The sequence below is a fragment of the Peromyscus californicus genome, unplaced genomic scaffold (genome assembly GCF_007827085.1).
Source record: "Peromyscus californicus insignis strain IS unplaced genomic scaffold, ASM782708v3 Scaffold_2__1_contigs__length_46816999, whole genome shotgun sequence".
Lineage (NCBI taxonomy): Eukaryota > Metazoa > Chordata > Mammalia > Rodentia > Cricetidae > Peromyscus > Peromyscus californicus.
Genome location: NW_026294540.1, coordinates 35192012 through 35218853, shown reverse-complemented (window position 1 = coordinate 35218853; position 26842 = coordinate 35192012). Strand labels below are relative to the sequence as shown.

The 26842-nt window shown below is 38.8% G+C and overlaps 1 protein-coding gene across 6 annotated transcripts in view; it reads right to left on the bottom strand.

The window, feature by feature from the left end:
- LOC128120387 (zinc finger protein 501-like) overlaps positions 1-26842 on the bottom strand; it is a 52957-nt gene that overhangs the window by 18215 nt on the left and 7900 nt on the right. For 3 of the 6 annotated variants that reach the window (XM_052754308.1, XM_052754309.1, XM_052754310.1), the window contains 3 exons: positions 25035-25161; positions 24816-24908; positions 15109-19259 (listed from right to left, as the gene is read on the bottom strand). In XM_052754308.1, coding sequence (XP_052610268.1) covers positions 17671-19259; positions 24816-24908; positions 25035-25161 — 1809 coding nt within the window. In that variant the 3' untranslated portion in view covers positions 15109-17670. Of the gene's footprint in view, positions 1-15108; positions 19260-20561; positions 24711-24815; positions 24909-25034; positions 25162-26842 lie in introns of those variants that run through there. The other 3 variants (XR_008221855.1, XR_008221856.1, XM_052754312.1) reach the window with 2 other exon arrangements.

Below are 26842 nucleotides of genomic sequence, written 5' to 3'. Positions count from 1 at the left end.
TGGCTGAACTGCAAGGAGACAGTTCAACCCTGGAGGGCAAGGTAACCTGGACACCTCATGCTGCTCAGAACAACAGCTCTGCCCTGAAGGTATCCCAGACATCTAGAGCTGTTTAGCACAGCCCTGACAGCTGAAACTGCAAAGAAGCAGCCCAACCCTGGAAGGGAATTTTTTCTGACTTCTTGGGAGAGTCAGGCCTGGAACTGCTTCAGCAGGGAAGGGTATCCTGACTCTTTGGGAAAGTCAAGGTATACCTAGTGTGATGGGAAATGGTCTCCCCACAGGATATAGCAATCCTGCTCCTCTCCTGGAGAACCTCTACAACTGAGCTTTGCTCAACCCCCACTTAAGGGGGCTCCCTAGCAGAGCTCTGTGTCTCCAGTCTAAATGTTGCTTCTTTTGCTTCACTCTACAAAAGGGGAAATCCCTGCAGAAATGCATCATTCTCCTCTAGCTCTGGAGAAAAGTGTTACTTATTAGTTCTTTAACTATCTATCTATCCACTGAGGGATGTCTCAGCAAAGATCTTCTATTCAGCTCCTCCTTGCTCTTTCAGCTCTCCCTTATTTTGTCCACTGGGGGATGTCTCAGCAAGGATCTTCTCTATACCAGTGAATGAAGACGTTCACACCCAAAAAACTCTTTTGAGAAAGAGATTTATTTGGGAAGGAGGAGTCCAGGAGAGTAACTGCCTCTACCAGGGTGGAGAGAACAGCCTTTTTTTCTGACTAGGCAGGGCGGTTTACACAGGAAGTCTTGGGGATGGAGTCAACTATGGGTTCTACTATCCTGCTCTGTGATTGGTTGGTTTCACAAGTCAGTTGGCCAGGGACAGAGATGCCTCTGATATGACTGGGCCAAACTGTGTTTCTTTCTGCCCTGAGCTATGTTTCCTAGTTCTGGGCTCCAGGGTCAAGGTGGATTTCTTTAGCCAGCCCCTTTTCCCTACAATAGCTACACTAGCTTGCTTCTTAAGACCATTTGATTGGAAAGTCTTTTTCCCAGCCTTTTACTCTGAGGTAGTGTCTGTCTTTAAAGTTGAGGTGTGTTTCTTGTATGCAGCAGAAGGATGGGTTCTGATTTTGTATCCGTTCTGTTAGCATGTGGTTTTTTATAGGTGAACTAAGTCCATTGATATTAAGGAATTGTGGTGATACTTTAATTGTGCTGAAATGTGATTTTATTTGTATATTAATAAATAAAGTTTGCCTGGAGATCAGAGGTTACTAGCAAGCCAGGAATAGAAGTCAGGCGGTGGCAGCCCATGCCTTTAATCCAATCACATGGCAGGCAGAGTCTCTGTGTGGTCAAGGACACAGCCAAGCATGGTGACTCTTGAGTCTTTAATCCCAGTACCAACCATAGAGACCAGGAGGTCTGTATAGACAGGCAATGACAAAGAAGTCATGTGGCTGGGCTTAGAGCCAATGAGAAGGCAGAACAGGAAAGCAATAAAATGCAAGACACACAGGAGAAGGTCTCTCTCTTAGGGGGAAGGATGACAGTGAGTGGTAAGCTAAAGGGAGTCGTGGCACTTGCTCTGATCGCTTAGGCTTTAACTCTGTATTTGGCTCTGTTTCCTATTTAACAAAACTGTTTAGAAATTCGACTACATTTGGTGCCCAATGTGGCAAAAATTCTATAAAAACCATTGGTGGTTAGGGGACACTGCTCAGACAGGGGTTACAGGCCCCAGCTCAGACAGAGTTAACAGACCCCAGGCCTGGTCAGAGCTATAATCGGTCAGATCTGGCTGCACATGGTCAGAGCTGCACTCAGTTGTAGCTGCAGCAGCTACACACAGCAGCTGGAGATGCTTGCAGCCAGATCACCAACTCACCTGGTTGGAGCTTAAGGAAGCTGGAGTTCAGGCCCCAAATTGGATCAAGCCAGAACACATGGCACATAGCTTTTTTCTCTTCTACTGGAAGACATTAGGCACTTGATTACTTGCTTTCTCTCTCTCTCTCTCTCTCTCTCTCTCTCTCTCTCTCTCTCTCTCTCTCTCTCTCCAACCAGGCTAGGTAGCTGTTTTGAAATCCCTCAGACTTCTACCATTCTATGAAGACTTGGTAAGTCAATTAAGATATCAGATATGTTAGAGGGAGAAAATATTTAAAAGAGAAAATTTTTTCCAAATTAAAAAAATGGGTAATATCTTTATAATAGAAGGCAATTGGTCTTTGTTTGATAAAACATTAGGCAATCTGATAATAAAACAATTATATGAGAGGATTAATGTTGATGTAATGTACATAACATCAATTGTGCATATTATTAGTTTACTTATCCTTATTTTACAATTTAAAAAGATAGTCAATTTAAGTGCCAGAATAAAAAGCTTTAGAAAAACCTGTTAAAATTAGTTATAGAGAAATTCAGACTCAGACAAAAGAATTTAAAGGTGAAATTATTTCAGGATTGGATTATAAGGTTACAGAAAGAAAGCCTGTTTTCAAACAATCAAACTTAATTTATCTGGTAATTGGACAGCAGCTACCTGATCAAGGACATGTACATAATAACTGGACTCCAGTTGAAATGTTAGATTTAAGAAGGTTTAAGAATTTTAAATGAAGAGAAAATCAAAGCGATTCCAGGAAAATCAGGAACAAGACAAGGCAGTCCACTCTCCCCATACTTATTCAATACAGTACTTGAAGTTCTAGCCAGAGCAATAAGACAACATAAGGAGGTCAAGGACATATAAATTGGAAAGGAAGAAGTCAAGCTTTCAGTATTTGCAGATGACATGATAGAATATATGAGTGACCCCAAAAATACGAACAAGTAACTCATACAGCTTATAAACACCTTCAGCAATGTAGCAGGATACAAGATTAACTCAAAAAAAATCAGTAGCCCTTCTATATACAAGTGACAAACAGGCTGAGAAGGAAATCACAGATACATCACCCTTTACAATAGCCACAAATGATATAAAATACCTTGGGGTAACTCTAACTAAGCAAGTGAAAGACCTGTATGACAAGAACTTTTAAGTCCCTGAAAAAAGAAATTGAAGAAGATGTCAGAAAATGGAAAGATCTCCCATGCTCATGAATAGGTAGGATTAACAGAGTGAAAATGGCAATCTTACCTAAAGCAATCTACAGATTCAATGCAATCCCCATCAAAATACCAACACAATTCTTCACAGACCAGGAAAGACAATACTCAACTTCATAGGGAAAAACAAAAAAACCAGGATAGCCAAAAGAAACCTGTACAATAAAACAACCTCTGGAGGCATCAATGATCCATGACTTCAAGCTCTACTATAGAGCTACAGTAATAAAAACAGCTTGGTACTGGCATAAAACCAGGACATGTGGACCAATGGAATCGAACTGAAGACCCTGACATTAATCTGCACACCTATGAATATATAATTTTTGACAAAGAAGCCAAAACTGTACAATGGAAAAAAGAAAGCATCTTCAACAAATGGTGCTGGCAAAACTGGATGTCAACATGTAGAAGACTGCAAACAGATCCATATCTGTCACCGTGCACAAAACTTAAGTCCAAGTCGATCAAAGACCTCAACATAAATCCAGTTATTCTGAACCTGATAGAAGAGAAAGTAGGAAGTAGTCTTAAATGCATTGGCACTGGAGATCACTTCCTAAGTATAACACCAGTAGCACAGACACTGAGAGAAACAATTACCTCTTGAAACTGAGAAGCTTTTGTAGAGCAAAGGACACGGTCAACAAGACAAAGTGACAGCCGACAGAATAGGAAAAGATCTTCATCAACCCAACATCTGACAGAGGGCTGATATCCAGAATATATAAAGAACTCAAGAAATTATACATCAAAATGCCCAACAGTCCAATTAAGAAAGGGACTTTAGAGCTAAACAGAGAATTCTCAACAGAAGTAGGTCAAAAGGCTGAAAGACATTTTTTTTTTTTTGGTATTTTTTGAGACAGGATTTCTCTGTGTAGCTTTGTGTCTTTCCTGGAACTCGCTTTGTAGACCAGGCTGGCCTCAAACTCACAGAGATCTGCCTGGCTCTGCCTCCCAAGTGCTTGGGTTAAAGGCATGCGCCACCACAGCCCAGCCACTGAAAGACATTTAAGGAATTGCTCAACATCCTTAATCATCAGGGAAATGCAAATCAAAACAACTCTGAGATATCACCTTACACCCATCAGCATGGCTAAGATCAAAAACACTGAAGACGGCTTATGCTGGAGAGGATATGGAGCAAGGGGAACTCTCCTCCACTGTTGGTGGGAATGCAAGCTTGTACAACCACTTTGGAAATCAATATGGCACTTTCTTAGAAAATTGGGAATCAATCTCCCCCAAGACCCAGCTATACTACAATTGGGCATATTCCCAAGGAATGCTCAGGTATGTTCATAGCAGCATTGTTTGTAATAGCCAGAGCCTGGAAAAAAACTAGATACCCTTCAACTTAAGAATGGATAAACAAAAATGTGGTACATATACACAATGACATCATGAGGTTTCCAGGCAAATGGATGGATCTAGAAAAAATCATCCTGAGTGAGGTAACCCAGACTCAGAAAGACAAACATGGTATGTACTCATTCATAAGTGGATACTAGATGTAAAACAAAGGATGACTAAACTGCTACTCACAACTCCAGGGAGGCTACCTAGTAAAGAGGACCCTCAGAAAGACACAGGGATCATCCAATGACAGAGAAATAGATGAGATCTACATGAGCAAACTGAACATGAGGGGGGCTAATAAAGGGCAAGTGTTGGGGGAAAGAGAGCTTAGGGGAGTGGGAGATCCCAGCTCGATCAAGAACAGAGAGGGAGAACAAGGAAAGAGAGACCATAATAAATGAAGACCCCATGGGAATAGGAAGAAGCAAAGTGCTAGAGAGGTCCCCAGAAATCCACAAAGATACCTCCACAACAGACTATTGGCAATAGTCAAGAGAAAGCTTGAACTGACCTACTCTGGTGATCAGATGGCCGAACACCCTAACTGTCATGGTAGAACTTTCATCCAATGACTGATAGAAGCAGATGCAGAGATCCACAGCCAGGCCCCAGGTGGAGCTCCAGGAGTCCAGTCGTCAAGAAAGAGGAGGGATTGTATGAGCAAGAGATGTTGAGACCATGATTGGAAAAAGCACAGGGACAAATAGCCAAACTAGTGGAAACACATGAACTATGAACCAATAGCTAAGGAGTCCCCAACTGAATCAGGCCCTCTGGATAAGTAAGACGGTTGATTACCTTGGACTGTTTGGGAGGCCCCCAGGCAGCGGGACCGGGACCTGTCCTTAGTGCATGAGCTGGCTTTTTGGAGCCTGGCATCTATGCTGGGACACTTTGCTCAGCCTGGGTGAAGGGAGGAGGGGACTGGACCTGCCTCGACTGAATCTACCAGGCTGAGCTGAATCCTCAGGGGAGTCCTTGCCCTGGAGGAGATTGGAATGGGGGTGGATTGGGGGGAGGGCGAGGGTGGGGCAGGAGGAGGGAGGACAGGGGAATCTGTGGCTGATATGTAAAGTTAAATTAAATTATAAAGTTTAAAAATAAAAAAAGGTTTAAGGAGGCAACAGCATCTTATGGCATGCATTCCTCATTTGTAAAGAAAATGTTAAACTCCTGGTCAACTTGTAATAGGATTATCCCTCAAGACTGGAAAGAATTGATACCGCTGTCCTGGAACCCAGAGCACAACTCCAGTGGTGCATGTGGTACCAATATGAGGCTAAAAACATAGAAAGTTAAAGGATGGCTAGAGGTGTGGAAATTTCCCAGGATCAGCTTCTTGGAGAAGGCCAATATGCTGAAATACAAGGACAATGTTTATATGATAACCAAACCTTAATTCTATGTCACATGGCAGCCATGAATGCATGGGACAGACTTGAGGAAGCAGGAAAGAAAACTGAGTCATTCACAAAAGTTATACAGGGCCCAAAAGAATCCTTCACGGAATTCTTATAAAGACCGTCTTCAGCAGTAAAAAGAATGGTCCCCAATTCAGACACTAGCCAGATAATAATCAAATCTTTGGCTTTTGAGAACGTGAATGAAGCATGCAAGAGAATAATCAGGCTGTTAAAGGCAAGATCTGTACCCTTGGAGGATTGGATCAGAGACACAATTAATGTTGAGTCTCATGGCCATGATGATATGTAAAAAGGAGAAGCAATTTCAAAAGCAATGTCAGATGTTTTGGATGTAGAAAGCAAGGTCATTTGAAAAAGGACTGTAAACAGGGCATTCCTAGAAACAATGTTTCTTCAAAGAGCAAAGGCAACAGAATGCCCCTTCCTTCGGGAGTAGGCAGGAGGTGTGGTAAGGGTAAACATTGGACCAATGAATGTAGATCAACAAGGGACAAACAAGGTAACCCTTTGCCTTGGTCCTTGGGAAACTCCCAGAGGGGCCTCAGGGAGGCCCCCACAGCAAATCCAGTTCAGGCATTCCCTGCCGTCATAGAAGAAACCCCTACTCAGAGCAATTAAATAACCAAATGCCTATTGGAATAAACCAGGTTGCTCAGGGTGATAAAACAGCTGAGGAAGAGAGAATAGAAAATTCAGGAGAAGCCATAAAGCAAATTTTTTTGGCAAACTTCTATAAATGAATGAAGACCAAAATTAACAATAAGAATAAATGATGTTTTGTTATCTGGCTTAGTAGACACAGGTGCTGATGTGACCATAATTGCACCAGAATTTTGGCATCCAACTTGGACTCTTCAGGAGGTAAACGTTCAGCTGTTAGGGATTGGAACATTATCTCAAGTGAAACAGAGTGCAAGATGACTCGAATGTATAGGTCCAGAAGGACAGAGAGGAAAATTAAAACCATATGTGGTTAACATAGCTATGAATTTATGGGGATGAGATCTGCTACAACAATGGAATACTCAGATTAACATCCCTCCAACCACAGAAACAAATCATAAACTAACACCTTTCTGAGAGAAATATTAGAAGGTATTATTCTAATGAGTAGTCACCAGCCATCCAGATTGTACTAGAACAGGGCACAACAACTGATGATCATCCAAAGACACCAACAGCTCTACCTTTAAAATGGTTAACAGACAAGCTTGTATGGGTTCAGCAATGGCCTTTAACAACAGAGAAACTCCAGGCTTTAGAAAAGCTGGTAGAAGAACAGTTAAATGCTCAGTATATTGAACAATCAACTGACCCTTTGAATTCTCCTGTATTTGTTATTAAAATTAAATCTGGTAAATGTGGAATGGTAACAGACTTAGAGCAACTAACAAAGTAATTCAGCCAATGGGCTCTCTACAGTCTGGAATTCCTTTGCCTACTCTGTTACCTAAAGGATGGCCTCTTATAGTTATCGATTTAAAAGACTGTTTCTTTTCAATACCCTTACAAGAAAAAGACTGAGAAAGATTTGCCTTCACAGTGCGGACTTATAATAATTCTGAACTGGTTTAGAGATATCAATTAATTATTTAGGATATATAATAGGTCTACAAAAAATTAGACCCCAAAAGGTACAAATTAGGTACAATTACAGACTCTTAATGACTTTCAAAGATTATTTGGAGGCATTTCCCATCTACAAACGATTGTTAGGGTAAAAAATGATGAACTGAGTAATTTGTTCAAAGCCTTAGAAGGTGACAAGGACTTAAATAGTCCAAGAGAATTATCACCTGAAGCTGAGAAAGAATTAGCCTTGGTAGAAAAGAAAGTACAGGAAGGACATATGGATCGGGTTGATCCAAAGCTGGATTGCATTTTGGTTATTTTACCCTCTAGGCATTCTCCTACAGGAATTTTAATGCAGAGGTTAGATGTTATATTAGAATGGATAATTTTACCAAATAAACAGTAAAAAAATAAAATAATGCAGAGGTTAGATGTTATATTAGAATGGATAATTTTACCAAATAAACAATAAAAAATTAAAAACTTATGTGGAAAAAAATCTCTGACTTGATTTTGAAAGGAAAATTGAGACTTCATCAAATAGCAGAAATAGACCCAGCAGAAATTGTCATACCTTTAGCTAAGGAGGACATTGAAAAATTATGGGCAGAAAGTGAACCTTGGCAAAAATCTTGCAGTAATTTTTTGGGAGAGATTAACAGCAAATATTCCAAAAGCGATTGAATTGATCTTATAAAGAGAGCTGATTGGATTTTGCCTCCCATTGTACAGGAAACATCCATGTTGTTAAAAGGAAAATGCAAACTCCCTGTATCATGCCAGAAGAAAGCCATCTTCTGACATGGGACAGGAGAAAACAAAAAAAATAAAGGGACTATTCTATTACTACTAATCTCAATTCTTTGATTCTATTCTGATTCTTTAAACTTTTCTTAAGTTATGAATTTTATATCAAAGTTTATAAGATTAATATATATATATTTTAAACTTTGTTAAGATATCAATGCTAATATAGAGTACTAATTCTAGAAAAAAGGCTTCAATTAGCTGCCTATACATGTCATTTTGTTCAAGTCTTAATCAGTTTTCTGCAGGAAATCACGACCAGGCCTAACATCAAATTTGAAGTCTCCAGAAAGATGGTGGAGCCCCACAACAACAATTCCATGTGGACAATAATAATACCACTAAGCTGACAAACATCACCTACAGATAAGCTTTAGACTACAAACTGTTCAGATCAATTTTGAGATGGCTAGCTGAGATGACCCAGTTTCACAAACTACTTGAATAAGGACTTGAGATAAGCCCTGAACTTTGGCATTATGCACAGACTGGACAACAAAGGATATAGCTACCTTTCCTAGAATTTGACAATTAACCCAAAATTTTTCTTTTCAGAATAAAGATGCCTTTGCCCATAACCAGCAGGAAGCAATTTTAAGAACATGACACTCACATTCCCAAAGAAGTGGTGTGGGGCGGGTGGTTTTTGGTCTTTTAATGGGTTTTGGGTCTGGGATAATTTTCATTGTTTAGGAGGGTTGGTTACAAGTTGTTGCTAAGGGTTAAGAAAAGGGATAAGCAAAGGAGATTAGATTTAAGGTTCTTGTTTTAAAAAAAAAAGATATATAGAAATGATAGAATAGAGGGTAGATTATTGAATCTACTCTGAAAAGTAAAGAGAAGATATAGATATGATATAGTTAATTATTGAATCTACTTTTAAAAGACAATTACTAGTTTTAAATACTTTACATTGGATTGGATTTTTGTATATTGTGTACAAATTACATATATTGAGATTGAGATTGTTTGAAAATGCTGTACATATATTTCTAATCTTGTTCAAGATATTGTACTTATACAGTTCATTTAACAATGTAATACAGCCGGGCGGTGGTGGCGCACGCCTTTAATCCCAGCACTTGGGAGGCAGAGGCAGGCGGATCTCTGTGAGTTCGAGGCCAGCCTGGACTACCAAGTGAGTTCCAGGAAAGGCGCAAAGCTACACAGAGAAACCCTGTCTCGAAAAACCAAAAAAAAAAAAAAAAAAAAAAAAACAATGTAATACAATTTGCTAATCCTTAAATGTTATTATTATCAACTATTAGGATATAAAGAAATGAAAGTTAGTAGTTATACATTACAATTGAACTTGGAGTCATATTAGACATGTTTTCAAGGTTGAGCAGAGGTATTTTAGATAGACAGGTCATCTTCAAACCCTTCAGAGATCTACAGAATATGGCATTTAAAATGTTTTAATAACTTAGAATTTTTTCCTTTTTTTATGACTATGAGACATGTCAGCTCCTGGCAGCACCAATCTACTTCAGAGAAGATATGGGCATTGAAGAAACTACATATGGAGTTAACTTTCACTGTGGCAAAAGTTAGCCACTGGACAACAAAGTGTCCTCAAATCAACTGCTGACAAAAGGACAAAATGGACAGACAGAACACGAAACAAAGGACTACTGATTCTTGTCAAGACAAGTGTGGTTGTGGCTTTAGCAACAGGCATCGTCTGAGGCCAAGACAATATGGCCTTTGCAATCCAGAAAAGGTACAGTGCCCCTTTCTTTGAAGGCAACTGTACAGGCAGTGGACGGATAGCTTCTGACGTGCAGTGGAACAGTAGCTGAAACAGTTATTTTTGAAAGAGTAACTAAGCTGACAGAGTCTAACCTCTCAATGGTAGACTGGCATTTAATAAAAGAGATGAAGCCACCCACAAGCCAAGAAGAATGGGATGCAGAGAAGAACAGGATACAAGATGAAGCCACCCACAAGCCAAGAAGAATGGACAGCTGAATTTAAAAAACATCAAGAATTTCCAGAATTTAAAATCCTGAATCATGATAGGACACTAGTGGAATTCAGGTGACTCTGGTACATGAACTACTCTCACCGAATATGAGCTCAAACTGTAGGCCTGTTGTACATCTTACTTCACAAATGAACCTGTCAGATACGCTAAGCCTATAGGTGGAAAATGATGCCCCAACATTGCGGAGAAACCTTAGGTGACTGTCGAGACAGCTGGCTGTTTCTGTCAACTCACAATTTTTTTGGAAGCCGCTTGTGTGCACTTCCTATGCTTTTTTTGTTGTTGTTTTTTGCTTTGTTTTGTTTTGTTTTTTGGGTTTGGGGGGTTTTTTGGTAATATTATTTCCTTCTAGGTTCTCTGAGGGAGTTGAAGATTAGATAGTTATAGTTATAGTGAGCTGAAGATTAGATAGTTACAGTTATAGTGAGTGGAAGATTAGTCATAGATATAGTTTTCCTTGTTAAGAATTTCAGAAAAGAAACTCACTAAGAGGTGTAAAGTATATAAATTTGAAAGACATTATAAGATAATTCTCTGTTAGTAATATAAGTAAGGATAGAAAGTGTTTTCATGGGTACATCTGACTTCCTTAGGTTGGAATTTTCCTTCTAGTGCTTTCTGTAGGGCTGGATTTGTGGATAGGTATTGTTTAAATCTGGTTTTGTCTTGGAATGTCTTGTTCACTCCATCTATGGTGGTTGAAAGTTTTGTTGAGTATATTAGTCTAGGCTGGCATCCTTGGTCTCTTAGTGTCTGCATTACATCTGTCCAGGTCCTTCTGGCTTCAAAATCTCCATTGGGAAGTCAGGTGTTATTCTGATGGGTCTGCCTTTATAAGTCACTTGGCCTTTTTCCTTTGCTACTCTTAATATTCTTTCTTTATTCTGTATGTTTAGTGGTTTGATTATTATGTGGTGAGGGGACTTGGGGGGGTCTAGTCTGTTTGGTGTTCTATAGACTTCTTGTATCTTCATAGGTATTTCCCTCTTTAAATTGGTAAAGTTTTCTTCTATGATCTTGTTGAATATATTTTCTGTGCCTTTGAGTTGGTATTCTCCTTCCTCTATCCCTATTATTCTTAGGTTTGGCCCTTTCATGGTGTCCCAGATTTCCTGGACATTTTGTGTTATGACTTTTTTGGCTTTGGTGTTTTGTTTGACTGATGAGTCTATTTTCTCTATTGTATCCTCTACACCAGAGATTCTCTCTTCCATCCCTTGTATTCTGTTGGTTATACTTGCATCTGTGTTTCCTGTTCATTTATTCAATTTTCTATTTCTAGCACTTTGTGCCTTCTTCATTTCTATTTCCTTTTTCAGGTCTTGAACTGTTTCCCTCACATGTTTAATTGCTTTTTCTGGTTTTCTTGGCTTTCTTTAAGGGATTTATTGATTTCTTCCAATTTTTTGTTTGTCTTTTCCTCAATTTCTTTATTGTTTTCTTCCACTTTTTTGTTTGTCTTTTCCTCAATTTCATTTTTCATTTTTTTCTTGAAAGGTTTATAGCATCTTCATGAAGCTATTTTAAAGGTTGCTTTCTTCTGCTTCTTCTACATTGTGATGTTCAGGTCTTGCTGTTGGAGGAGGACTAGATTCTGGTGATGCCATATTGCTCTTTATGTTGTTGTATGTATTTTTGCATTGATGTCTGTCCATCTCCTCCTCTAATAGGTGTAAGAGGTGCCTGTGTCTGAGCAAGTTGCTATTGGTCCACTCTGTGCTTGTTGTATCTGTGTCTCAGGGGGCCCCTCTGGGTCCAATCTTAGCTCTTGGTCTAATTGGAGCTGGCAGATTCTGTATCTCGGAGCTGCTCTTGGCCCAAATCCAAGCTAGCTGATTCTGTGTCTCAGGAAGCCTCTCTTGGTCCAATACAAGCTGACAGATTCTGTGTCTCAGAAAGCCACTCTTAGTCCAATGAAGGCTGGCAGATTCCCTGTCTCAGCAAGTTACTCTTGGTCCAGTGAGAGCTCTTGGTCCAATTAGAGCTGGCAGTTTAGTTTCCACGTCTCAGGAAGTTACTGGGGTCACAGGCAGATGGATAGTGGGGCAGGGCATGGAACTTGTAGATTGCAGGACCGGTCTGATGGGAGGTTTTGTTTGGGGGGGGGGGCTTCCTGCAGGAGTTTTCCCTGCTGGCCGGCAACTGGGGCAGAGTTGGGTGGTGGTTCCCGGGAATTGGCTGTGTCCCAGGGCCTGGGTTCTAGTGGCAGGAACTCTCTGGGTGGGAGAGAGCATGATTGTTTTCTTAAGTTACTGGCAAGCACACTCAAGCAGTGTATGCTCATTAGCTATACGAAATTTATATCATATGGTACTATTTTCCTTTCTATCCTATTTAGAGATGGGAATAGGAACAAAAGGAAAATAATTACAGAGACTGCATTTCATTAAGCAGATTAGTTGAATTATATTGGTCTAGCAAAGTAGCAGCAATAGATTCTCTTCTAAGGTCTCTAGCCCTAGGTAGTTAGCTAGATTTCTAGTACCAGGTGTGATTTCCCTCCTGTTGAGCATGCTTAGGACACAAGACTCAGATTATTTAACTTGGATCTAACTTGAAAACTTTCTCCCTGCAATCCACCTTCCACAGTACCAGAAAGTACTATGCAAACTGCCAAAGGAGGGAAGCAATTATTAGTCCTATCCAATTGTGATGCTCATGAGCCATAGTGATGGCCAGCATGGCAAGATATCCCTAAGGGTGAAATAGGAGCACTTAAAACTTGGTGGTAAGAATTGTTTAAGTGGACTTAAGTCTTGCTCTAGAATTGGATATGGCTTCTCCTCACCTCTAGACTCAAGCATGTTTTTTTTCTTAATTTTCTGTCCTACGTTGGTAAGCCACTTAATCTTGTTACTCTATGACAGAAGAATATCTCCTAGCTGAAAATCCTGTCCCCAATTAAAAGATATGGTTGGACTATATAATAAAGATTCTTGGGGTTGGGTTTGGGGGTATTGAAGAAACCAATCTCCAAGGACAGGTCCAACACCAAGTTCCTATAATCTTTCAACTAACCAGTTTAGCTACCTCTGTCCAAATTAAACAATACTTGTTTAATAAAATATTAAAGCTGAACCTCCATGTACTTATATATAAAAATTTACCTTTTTCTGGCAGTCAAACGTTGTAATATGAGTCACCCAGATGGTACTGGTTTTAAAGACATGAAAGCATCATGGAGGGCCACTGAAGCTTGGCACTATATGACAGGATTTAATTTCCTAAAATATCCCAGGAGAAGCTGATAACAAAAATGCAGCCCAGTTGCAATAAGGGACCCCACCAATTTTAGAGATGCCAATGCCAAATTATGGCCACCAAGAACAGCAGTCACAATGAGGTGCAGCCAGCTAGATTCTATGGGACAGGCTATATATGCTGCCAAGGGCAAAACCAGACAAGTGACCTGGACCTCTTGGAGAAACCCAGAGGATCATGAATAAGTCCTACATATTGAATTGTTTATACTGTTGAAGTTTGGTCTTCCCTTGTCCAGATTATGATTGTGCCCTCTTTCTTCTCTCTTGAGTGATAGAACAGACGCCCCAAACCTTACCAGGCCTCCAAAACTTAGCACAACTGACTCCATGATGGAAATACAATTCAGGTTGGAAAACTCAGCCACAGACAGCACTATTACCCAAAACTAAAATAAGCTAAACAATTAGGGCCACAGCTATGAGCACCAAACACTAAATTCATTTTATGAAGCAGCAAGACAGTGACCTAATCAGTATAACAAACAACAAAGCCTTCAAAAAAGGCTAGAAACTCCCTGGCAAAGAGAAAGAAATGGCTACATATAACACCTATTGGCATACCAGGTTCCTCATTGTCAAAAAGGTAATGTTAAAATCAAATAGATCAAGATCTACCAATTTATTAGCTAAAGCAGTTTTATAATATGAAAGAATACTCGACATGCTCTATATAGAACAAAAACCAATCTCAAACCAACAAGACGGAAACAATGGGTACCAATCCCTGTTCAACTGGTCCCCCTGGGACTACTCTTGCTTCAGCTGCTGCAGGCTCCTAATACTCATAATGCTCACAATCAAGGACTTCTGTATTCCAAAGTGCTACAAATTCCATCTCCTGCCAAATAAAAATATTAAGATACTTGTCCTCTGCTGGCACCATCAGCCCGTACAATAGATAGAAATGACTATTCCCTTTTCAAGCAAGGACTTGAAAGGAACCCATAAGACAATGGGGGAATGATAGACCAACCTGACTTTTCTTAAGATTAGAAGCACCTTGTTACATGGTAAAAAATAAGTTCATTCCTGTTTTCTGTAAAACTTAAGTTGGACCATGTCTTTACCCATTTTCTGGAATTTGACATGTTCTACACCCTATACCCTGACTTTTACTGATAAGATGCTCTACCAAATGTAGATGTTCTGCCAAGTTCCTACACAACTAAAAATCACTTGGAAACCCCCTAGCCTTGCAGTTTGGGGACTATAAAAAAAACTTATCCTATATTCTGTGCTATTCTCTTAAACCCTGCTTTAGGGAGATAGCTCTGACAGAAAATAAAGCTTGCTTAATTCAACCAAAAAATTTGGGTTAGTGGTCTTTACTCTTTACAAGAGTTCAATAGGATTCACGACTGTTTTTTTACTAGAAAGTAGTCAGCCCTGAAACCACATACACACACACACACACACACAAAAAAAAAAAAAAAAAAAAAAAAATTAACCCAGTGGGCTGTATTCATATATTTGTAGCTATACATGTAACTATAATAATGAAAGAGGCTATCACTTGAGGGAGGGAACATTGGAGGGAGGGCCTGGAGGAAGGAAAGGATAGTGGGATATGTGATATAATTATCTTAACTAAAAATGTTAAAAAAAATGAAAAATGAAACAAGAATTGTTGACCAAAAGTGCTTTAATTCAGATATCAACTATAAACAGTTGTGTATCAGATTTCTACATTTCAACATTAATTGCTGATATGTTGGTTAAACATTGTAAAAACATTACCAGTCACCTTCTTGGGGCAGTGGATAGTGCTTCTATTCAATCGAAATAGTTTTATAAAACAACCCATACAACTCTATATGAACATGAATATACTTAACAAAATATGAATGGGATAGTTGTTTAATATGAAAACTGTATATTCTGATTTGAATCTGAAATGTTGCACAAAGGCTTGTGTTGGATGCTTGGGTCTCAGATTGTGGCAATGATTTAGAAGTGATATAAACTTCAGGAAGGACTATTTTCATCTTAAATGTATGTCACTGTTAAACGTAATTAAAGAATAAACCTGATATTCAGCCACTTCTTTGCTGTTTCCTATCTAGAAGTTAAATAAAAAGCGCTTCTGACAACCATGATCTGCTCATGGTCAGGGGGGTCAAGTAACTTGACTATATGAATAAATAAGTATGTACAGCCTTAAATTGGTTCTATCAGATGGTTGCCCACAGTAAAACCAAGTTAACTAATACAACCACAGCATCTTAATACTTATGTCTGAAATTGCAATCAGAACTACAAACATAAAAGGGCATGCACCCTACCTCTTAAGTAGTCTCCCAATGTATTTGTTACACATGTAACAAATTCTCTGTACTTATTCTGAGTGCACTCAATTCAGATTTCTAAAAAAAATATATAATATAGAACATAATTATATTTGAGATGTGGTTCAAGCCTGTTCACTAGATTTGAGTATTAACTATTAACTTTCATTTATGTCAACCACAAGTGTCCCAGGTTGGAGACCAGTTTATGCTGACTGAAGATGACCACCCTGCTTATTTGTACACAACTAAACACAATTTGAAATAATTTTTTAAATAACTTATTACTTCCAATTAACACTCAAGTTATACGAACAGATTTTTTACATTGTAGGATTTTAATACAATCCAAATGAGGGTGTGTTTTATTTCAGCTCCTTCATTATCTGATTCAGCTTCCCTGACTTCTGCTTGTCTGTGATGATCAAGGCATAGGTTTCTGCTGCAGTGAACTTTGAACTTCACATGACCTGCATTCTTCTGGATCTTGACAGATTTGGCATCCTTTCACCGTGCTGTGAAATCAAATCTTTCATTTGTTCAACGTTTTTGTAACACAGTGATGGAACATTTAGACCATACAGACAGCAGCCAAAAAAAGCTCCAGAAGTGTTCGTTCTTAATTTTTTTTAAGCCTTAAAATTTTATGCTGGGCACAGTAGCATATACATGTAATCAAAGCATTCACAGGTAAGAACAGGACTTTGATATCAACCAGGGTGTTTGTAGCAAGACCTTATCTCCAAATTGAAAAGTTGGGGAAACTTCACTTAAAATGATCAAAGAAATGTCCTTACCCATTAAAGAATTCTGAACTGACTGAAATAACTCCAGAACTGCTTATTTTACAAAAATTAATGAGTATAAAATACAAGGGCAGTAGATGGCTCAGACGGAGGCTAAAGACACTTGCTGCCAAGTCTGACAACCTAAGTTTGATATGAAGAACCCACCAGGTAGGAGGGAATTAACTTTGGAGAGTTTGTCCTCTGACCCTGACATATATGATATGGAATGTATGCACATATAAATATAACAAAACTTTTAAGGTGGTAACAGGTAATCTATATGAAAGGCAACATTTATATTGATCAAGCACTCTGCCACTCAACTACATCCACAGCCCTCCTAACTGCTTAAATTCAAGTGGGCTCACTTTTATGAGTGAAGTGATGTCCAGTAACATGATTTCCACAAAGTTCCACGTTTCTACAAAACTTACATGACTAGGACTCCTATAGCATATTTGATTCAAATGGCATTAAGGTATGTAATTGTATTTTTGTCCTTTGTCAGTTATAGAGTTTGTGAAGCCATTAGATTCTCAAATTCTTGTATTTTTAATTATTTGTTTTTTTGTTCTTAAGGTCCCATGTAACACAGGCTGGGAGTGAACTCGCTCTGTAGCCAAGAACTATAACTCTTGATCTTCTTTCCTTGACCTCCCAAGTATTGAGAATACAAGCATGCACCAACACACACATTAATCAGTTGCAAATTCTATTCAGAGCTTGAGGCAGTTCTTCATTTTCATTGGTTTCACACCATTGAGCTCTGATATCATGTCAGGAAAACCTCAAGTAGAAAATTTTGCCCAGTTTTCTTTTAAGCCATGGTGTCTTCCTCTGTTGCCTGAGTACAAGTGACCCTCCACCATAAACATCTGTTTATGTTGGTTTAAAAGCCATCACTTTTATGTACCTAGCAAAATTACTTGCCATAGTCAATTGTGAGTTCTCTGATAAACAAGCATAAATCAAAGTTTTCTTTCACTGTTTATTCATACAGTTTAATCTCTCATGTGGGTACTCCTATGTACAGTAAGATCTGACTTGTGGGTAAATGTTTCCCAATGTTCTTTACATTCACAGGTTCCCTTACCTATAAGAAGTGTTACATGTTTAAGTAAAGTTTATTTTATGTTGGAAAGCTTTCTTGCACTCTTCATATTCATAGTACATTGTCTGATGTTGAGATGTGTTACTCAGCAAAGATTTATTGCACTGTTTGCATTCACAGGCTTTCTCCATAGTATGAATCTTCTGATGTCGTCTAAGATTTGACTTATCATAGAAAGATTTCCTACATTCTTTACATTCATAGGGTTTCTCACCTGTATGAGTTCTCTGGTGTACAGTGAGGTGTGAAGTGCAATAAAAAGCTTTCTCACATAATTGACATTCATAGGGTTTGTCACCTGTGTGAGTTCTCTGGTGTCGAGTCAGGCCTGACTTGCGGTAGAACGTCTTCATACATTGCTTGCATTCATAGGGTTTTTCACCAGTATGAGTTCTCCAATGATGACTGAAACTCGACTTACAAATAAACGACTTCCTGCATACTGTACATTCATAAGGTTTCTCACCTGTGTGAGTTCTCTGATGTACAGTTAAATAGGACTTGGTGGAAAAGGCTTTCCCACATTCTGCACACTCATAGGGCTTTTCACCTGTATGAATTCTCTGATGTAGAGTGAGTTGGGGCTTTTGGCAAAAAGCTTTCCCACATTCCTTACATTCATACGGCTTCTCGCCTGTATGAATTCTCTGATGGTCAGTGAGCTCTGACTTACGATAGAAAGCTTTCCTGCATTCTAGACATATATATGGTCTCTCACCTGTATGAACTCTCTGATGCTGAGTGAGGTGTGACTTTTGGCAGAAAGCTTTCCTACATTCCTTACATTCATAGGGCTTCTCACCAGTGTGAGTACTATGATGTCTGTTGAAGCTCGTTTTCCAATGAAAGCACTTTCCACATATTTTACATTCATAGGACTTTTTCCCTCTGTGGATTTTCTGATGGAGACTCTCTTCTGACTGCTGAGAAAACTCATATTCCTCCTGAACAAAGAGCTTTTCTCCTGCATGTTGTCCCTTATGTTTTAGAAGATATGATTCAGTAATGAAAGGGTTCTCAAAGTCACTACATTTGAAATGTTTCTCTCCAAAGTGTATTTGCTCATTTTCATCAAGGTCAGACTTGTTACATTTTATCTCTGATATATCACATTCAAAAGATTTCTCCCTTATCTGAGCCATCTCTTTGCCAATAAATGCTGTATCACCTAAAGATTTTGCATATTCACTGAACTTATGAGTCAGTAACACTGCTTTTGTGTTGAAAGATTTCCCTGGTATAAGACTTCGAAAATAACTTTGTGAACTTTGAGACTTGTAGAGACTAACATGCTCTGGATATTTGATGGATTTTACAGTTCCAATAAGATCATCAGGTTCTTCTCCAACTTCTAGCTCATCAGCATCACTATGAATATACACATTCTTCCACAGAATAAGCTTTCTAGGACTCATTCCTAGTGGGTTCTCATTCTTTATATTCTCATTTGAAACATGGTTTGCACTCACATTGAATGCCTTCCCTACTCTAGTCAACTCCTTTGATGTATCACGGTCAAATACAACTTGCCACACATTTCTTGCTTTGGTTTCTGAACAGAACTTGGTCAGGGTATTCATTTCCTGGGAATCTGAAATGACATTAATAAAAATTAATATGCACATGTCTTCCTTCCCACTAGAGGATAAATGCCCCCCCAAAAAAAAATTCCTATTACGCTTTAGCCATCTATTTGCTTTTTAATCATTTTATCAAAAATGAAAAAACTAGGAAAATATATTGTTTACCAAAATGATACCCATTTTCCTTTATCTAACTCAGTGTCATATGTGACTTCTAAATTTAACATATATTAATTGTACAAACTAAGGTATATTATGTTGTTTTTATGCTATTCACACCCAAAGGGATTTCATGGTCTTCCTTCTATATATGTACACAATGTACTCTGGTAAAATTCATGTCTACCTTTCTCTGCCCAGAGCTGTAGGTTCTCTTCCTCCTTCCAGATACTCCTCATTCTACTTTTTTTTTTTTTTTTTGGTTTTTCGAGACAGGGTTTCTCTGTGTAGCTTTGCGCCTTTCCTGGAACTCACTTGGTAGCCCAGGCTGGCCTCGAACTCACAGAGATCCGCCTGGCTCTGCCTCCCAAGTGCTGGGATTAAAGGCGTGCGCCACCACCGCCCGGCTCATTCTACTTTTTTGAGTTTACTTCATTCTAGAAAACTTAACCCCCATCTGTTTTACAAGTCACTGATCATTCAAAACTGTATTCAGCCACATATTTATTTAGTTTATTTTCTCTGGCTATTGGTTTTCAGCATTCTCAGTTTTTACTTTTAAAAGATACAACAAATTATTTCCAGTGTTATCTGTTCATTAGGGCTTGCTTTATGACCTCAAATTTGATTTCTTTTAGAGAAAGCTCAGAAGTATATTTCACAGACACTGAGACAGTATACACTATAGATGTCTCTTTAGTCACACTGAAGCACTGTTAACTATGAAGTGGTTCTACTAAATCTTGTTCCTGAGTTATCCATTCATGATAGTAGACTATTTTAGTCACTCAACTCCAGTATGTACTTCACTCATGAAAGTGGATGTTGTCTAGTTCAGATTTGTTATTTATTGGCATATTATACAATTCTAGAATGCTGAAGTCACTCATTACTGCTCTATCCAGAACTTCTGTCTTCCTTTGTATCTAGAAATATTTTTATGGAACTCAACATCAATATTCAGTGCATAAACATTTGGAATAATTATATTTTAATGGATTGGTCCCTTTATGAATATTCAGTAAACTTCTTTATGCCTTCTAAGCTAATTAGGCATGAAATTGGCTTACTCATGTGAGTAGAGCTACTTATGAGTCCTTTTACATTGTTTGTTTCAAGAAACATTGCTCACATTTTAAATCCATATGTACCTCTGCCAGTGAGGAGATGCTGCAGACAGCAAACAACAAGATCTTAGTTGTTATTCCATTCTGGCCATCTGCTTTAAAGTTAAAAGCAATTATATTTAGGATTCTTATTGGAAGACACACACTAAATCTTTATCTTAAAAGGTCTTCTGGTATGCTAAATTAATAATGGTGATAGCATGTCTACATTCTCTGTGATTTGTGATTATTTGATTTCATGTCTACAGTATAGCTCAGTCTCAAAAACTGAATGAGTGCCCTCTCAAGTTCCCCTTTCAAGCTGGAGTCTGCATATAGTGTAGGAGCCCACAAAGGTTTCCTAGTGAGATCTGAGCTTGCTTTACCAGCAGGACTGCTTAAGAGGATGATTAGATCACAGACCTGGATATCAGGTGTTTGGAAGGGTCTACACTTGGCAATATCTAACAAGGGGGAGGTCTTTTGCCTCACTCCATGGCACTGTTATGAAAAGGCAGTGGATAAGGATCCAGGCCCTCCTGAGGCTATCTTGTGTTTCTTTTTTTCTCTTTCCACTATCCTTCTATCTGAATCTCTTATCCCTCACTCAAGAGTAACCTGGGGGAAAAGATATGGACAGGTCCCCCACAAATGGTGCCTAAACAGGGACCACGGACTTGGCAAAAGTAGAGGGGGCGTCGAGGGTATAAGAAGGCATGATGATAAGGAATTGAAAAAATAAAGGTGACAGTATGTTATTCTCGAGAGTGAAAGTAAAGTGGCTGAAAGATACCCAAGTGAGGCTGCAGCGTATATCTCTTTCGAAGTTTCTCTTTTTCTCTTCTCTCAAATCTCTACTAAAATTAGGTTTTAAAATGTTAGTATAAGTAAGTCATAGAAATGTAGGCTTAGGTATATTAGTGTAGAATAAGCTATAAGCATAAGGATATTGTTTAGGCTTAGGTATATTAGGGTAGAATAAGACTTAGGTATAGTAGAAACTTAGAGTAGTTTTTCCACCTCTGAGTACAAGCAGAACCTGGAACGCAGAAAGCAGCATCCACGGCAGACTGTAAACTTAGCAGTCTGAGCGGCTTCAGAAGCTCCAGAAGCCACCAACAATGGCGGACACCAGAGCCAGCACAAGCCGCAACAGCCAGGCATCTGCAGCTGAGACCCACAGAGCATCAGCGCAGCACAGGTGGCAGATGCCCAAGAGCCAGCACAAGCAAGGTTCTGCAAGCTTTCTGTGGTGAAAAAACCATGGTGAGACAAGCAGAAATGCCACACTGAGAGAAAGGTGAACAGCGAGCAGCTTGGAGTGCAGCAGAGAGAGTAGACCCTGGAGAGTGCCGAACAGAGATGTCGAAGCCAAATGAGCAGCTAAGATGCGCTAGAGCCCAGGGAGCTGTAGAGGTGAGAACTGTGCTTCAGGCAGAATGGCAGAGATGCTAGAATCTAGGCCAGCCCGAGCTCCCAGCAGTAGGGTGTGGCTGGAACCATGGAGTCACCCTGGGGGCAGCATTCAGCTGTGCAAGCAGGACAGCATTCTTGGAGGACTCCCAACAAAGCAGGTAATGCAGCCAGAGTGCAGCAGCCATGACTGGCCAAGGCTGGGTTTCCTCCCGGATCCTGTGTGCTGAGAGTTGCGGATCATAGCAGGGGCAGCCTCTTGAGCCCGAGTGGTGTGAGGTGATTGAAAGCCCTCGGGGCCTCAGGACACAGGGATCCTGGAAACTGCCAGTTTACCGGAGGCACAGATTGTGACAGTGAAAGCTGTGAAAGCCAGGAGCCAAAAGCCTTGCAGTTTCTATTTGCTAGTTGTAAGAAAAGAATCTTTTGAAAGGACTCTGCCTCAGCCAGTTAATAGCTTTTGTCCTGAGGCAAGGTTCCTCAAGAAAGACTGGCCGTAAACTGATGCTGTAACTGAAAATGCCTCTGTGGCCAAGAACGAAAGTTTCAGAGACACTTGTTTGAACTAGAATTGTTAACTGCAAAAAGATTTTGGTTATGGGTTTCTTCATATTTAAAAGAATTTATTTTTTGAACTTCTCAGGCTTAAGAAATGAGACGGATAGGAGTGATGCCATAGTAATGGGACAATTTTGACTTTACTTACACATATAGGCTCTATTAACTGTGGTGATTCATGAACTGCTTTGTGTTAAAAATGGAACTGTCTAAACAGAGAAGTTTGGGGTTTCTTTTCTCAAGCTCAAAATGCAACTTAAAAAAAAACTATAAGGAAAAAGGGAAGTTAATATTCCAGCCTATTTAATTTAATTAAAAAAAAATATTTTCTTGTCCCTTAAATGGAATGATGTTAAATTGTGTTAATATACCCTATGTTTTGTATAGTTCTATTAAGAAACTGCTTTTGGATTTTTGCTAAATTTTTTAAAGTGCTAATGATTATATTGAGAGTATTGCTTTTGGATGTAGGTTTGTAGGAATTGTAATTGTGTATAGTAATATTTACGTTAGAGTTATTATGTAAATCTGTTGATATTGATGCACCATGGTTTGGTGAAGCTAAGGGAGCTTATTTAACTTTGATGTGGATGCATCAGAAGTTTATCCTATGTTTTATTCACAAGAAATGCAAATGATTCTATTAAGAGATTGCTTTAAAGTGTATTTTTGCTAAAGTCTTTAAAGTGTTAATGGTTCTATTAAGAGTTTGCTTTTGGATGTAAGTTTGAGAGAACTGTAATTATGTACAGTAATATTTATGTTAGAATTATGTTAACCTGTTAATGTTTGGTGAAGCTAAGGGAGTCTTTAAGTTTGATGCAGTTGCATCTGGAGTTTATTTGATGTGGTTGCATCAGAAGTTTATTGATTTAAAAAAGTGCTTGGTGCAGCTAAGACTTCTATAGACATCTGAGACCCATTCAACAAGGATATTCCATTTTTATCATCCTCTACTCCTTTATTGGGAGATGTGGCAGCCCTAGGGAGCAGGAGTAATGCTGTGGTAATTCCAGCTACTTGCAAGCTCCTAGTGGATTCAGAATTAAGCTCTGTACCCTCACTTGAGTTTTAAAATATTAAGAGGGACCTGTGGGAGCCCACAGAGGTTTCCTATTGAGATTTGAGCTTGCTTCAAAAGCAGGGCTGCATTAGAAGATGATTGGACCACAGGCTTGGGTACCAGGTGTTTGGAAGGGTCTACATCTAGCTGTATCTAGCAAGGGGGAGGTCTTTTGTCTCACCCCTTGGCATTGTTATAAAAAGTCCTTTTGAATAAAGTTCTGGGCCCTCCCAAGGCTATCCTGTGTTTCTGTATTTTTCTCTCCCCTCTATCCTTCTATCTTAATCTCTTATCCCTCACTCCTCAAGAGTACCAGGGGGAAAAAAGGTTGGGGCTGGTCCCCCAACAGTATAGCACTTCAAGGTAAAGGGAGTAATGTAACTGGTTTCTTCTCCAATGTTAGTCTGTTATGAAGAAGTTATTTTCAGACAAGGAATGTTCAACTGGATTTAAGCCTTCTGAAAACTGTAGGTTTCTCCTGTGTCTAGTTGTCCCCAAGGATGCCTACATGTTCCAGGCTTCCCTTATGCTCATGGCTTTTGGTTTTCCTCTGCACAGGGAGATAGTTATAGGCTTCCTCCTCTTTGTGTGGTGTGTGGTATGTAGGGTGTGTGTATGTGTGTCTGTGTGTGTGTGTCCGTGTGAGTGTTTATGTGTGTAGGTACATGCTCATGCATTACAATTTTGTTTTTCTTCTTTTCAGCTGCCCTTAAGACTTTGGATATTTTCTCCTTTATTACCCTATCTCTCTTTATTCAGACAATCATAAAGCACTTTTAATCTATTACTTTACTCTGGAACACTCTGATGCTATTCTCTCAAATTCCACCTGTAACTGCCAAAATAACTATAATTAAATACTAGCCTTAAGCTACTCATTTATTAATTTGTATATCTCTGCTATTAATACTCATGACTACTATCAAGTCTTTGTTAGATAGCCACCTACATATTATGTAGCAAACTTGGAAAATTACCTAAATAAAATAAATGCATTAACTACTTCCTTACAACTCAGTTTATTAGACTTTTCCTAAACTAAACTATGTATGTTCTTTCTCTAAGATCCATATAGGGAATGGATTTATAATAAATCTAAAAGAACATATTTCAGTAACAACAACAAAAGCCAAATCTTTGGAGAGTATATTAGACAAATGTCTAATATATAAGATTAGCCATGTTTAGATCTGGAATGGGGATAAATTTGGTGACCATATCTGTTCAGTTCTGAGCACCCTCCTAATTAGTATGCATTGATGTACCTGGAATGCTCTGGTCTGAGGCTTCTCCTACAATCCATGACCCAAGTCTATGCTCCAAATTGAAGATCAACTCAGGTTTGGTCTTGCAGTGCCCTGTAAATGGGAGATGTTAAACCACTAAGTCAGGCAGAGAAAAGAAAGAAAATACCTTCATTTGAGGAGACAACCAATGATGGGGCCAATTAGTTTGATAGAGTCTACATTCCATTCTACACTCACCCAAAAACAGTAAGTTCCTGTAGTTCTCCAGCATCACATCCCTGTAGAGGGTCCTCTGACTTTCATTCAGGTCCTGCCACTCCTGCCAGGTAAATTCCACAGCTATATCCTCAAATGACACCAACCCCTGTAATGACACATTTCTCCTCAGCCTGAGTGCTCATCCTTCTATGGATACCTGTCTTACATAACACAAAATTTATCTGTATTCATTATCAAGGGAGAAAGTAATATTTTACCTACACATGAATTTAGTATAATTCAAGAAAATATAATTATACAGTTCCCCTTATAGATGCTGAACAATCCTTATTACTAAGAAGAACAGCATTAATAACATTCTCCTCAGGAAAGCACCTGATATAGTCCAAAGACAAAAGTACAAACACATTGTTGATGTGTATTTAAAAAGTTAATGTTCTATGTACAACAGGACAAGTGAAATAGAAAACACTGCTACTTACATACAACAGAACTCTTAAATGTTTACATGAATGTATTCTCATGAATATGAAGCAACACAAGTCCAGTTATGACAGCACAAAAGACACAAGATAGGCTAACAGAACTATACAGAATACCAGTCTGAGTATTCTCACATTGTAATGAGTGACAACACCAGTAAATGTTCAAATCATTTATTATCCAGTGATTTTGCATTTAAGTAATTCAACAATTTAATTTCATCGACTTGTTAGTAGTCTATTACATACATAAGTAATTATTCAGAGGCTAGAGAAATGGATTAGCAGCTGTTCTTCCAGTGGACCCAAATTTGATCCCAGCACCCACATGGTGGAACACAATCATCTAGAATCACAATCCAGAGGATCAAATGGTGTGCAAGGGCACAAGCACACTCATGTCACACAGACACACAGGTAAAACATCCATACACCGAGATACATAAAATTTTTAAAAATTAAACCTGCTTTAAAAAATAGTAATTGCAGTTATGGCCATTCTTGTATTTTCTTACTTAATCAAAAAAAAAAAAAAAAAAACTGCTAGGATCCACACATAAGTGACTATATTACCCACTTCCTAAATCAAAAGGTTTAAAAAAAGGCATGTCATACTATAAAATATGTAAATTACATGAACCAAGATAACAAATGACCATCTACATCACTAATCTGACCTCTGATTTATAGGCAGTTGATGGTTACAAGGAGAAAGATTCACAAGACCTCAACCACTCTCAAAGATTTATAGACAGTTAGCAGAGAGACATTCCCTTCAGTGGTGTAACTGCTTAAGAATTACCCATGTGCCTATGAAGTAACCCTAACTAATAAGCACACTGGCTCACTGGGACTTAAGTGGAATAGCTTCTTGCACCTGTCATTGGTGCTTTACCTGGGTGAATGGAAATTTGATGTTTTCCAAAAAAAAATATTCATACAACTAGAGGGTAAACTTTTGTGCTCAATCACAAAAGTATTTAACACTCTATGAAGGGTATAGAAAAATCCAACAAAACACAAGAAAGAGTATCATCTTTACAACATATACCTAAAATCCCAAGAGAATTCCCTGGACATTATTCCAAATAGGAGGATTCAATAAACACACTATACAAGTGACATAAAGGCTGGGGCTGTAGTTCAGTCGTAGAGGGCTTTCCTAGCACATGGGGCCCTGGTTTCAATACCCAGTAATGACTAAATAAACAGCAAAGGAAACTGTTTTAACTGCTTTCTATGCTTCAATGAAACACTGACCAAAACCAACTTTAGGAGAAAAGAATTTATTACATCTTTCAGGCTAGATAGAGCCCATCCTCAAGGGATGCCAAGTCAAGAGCT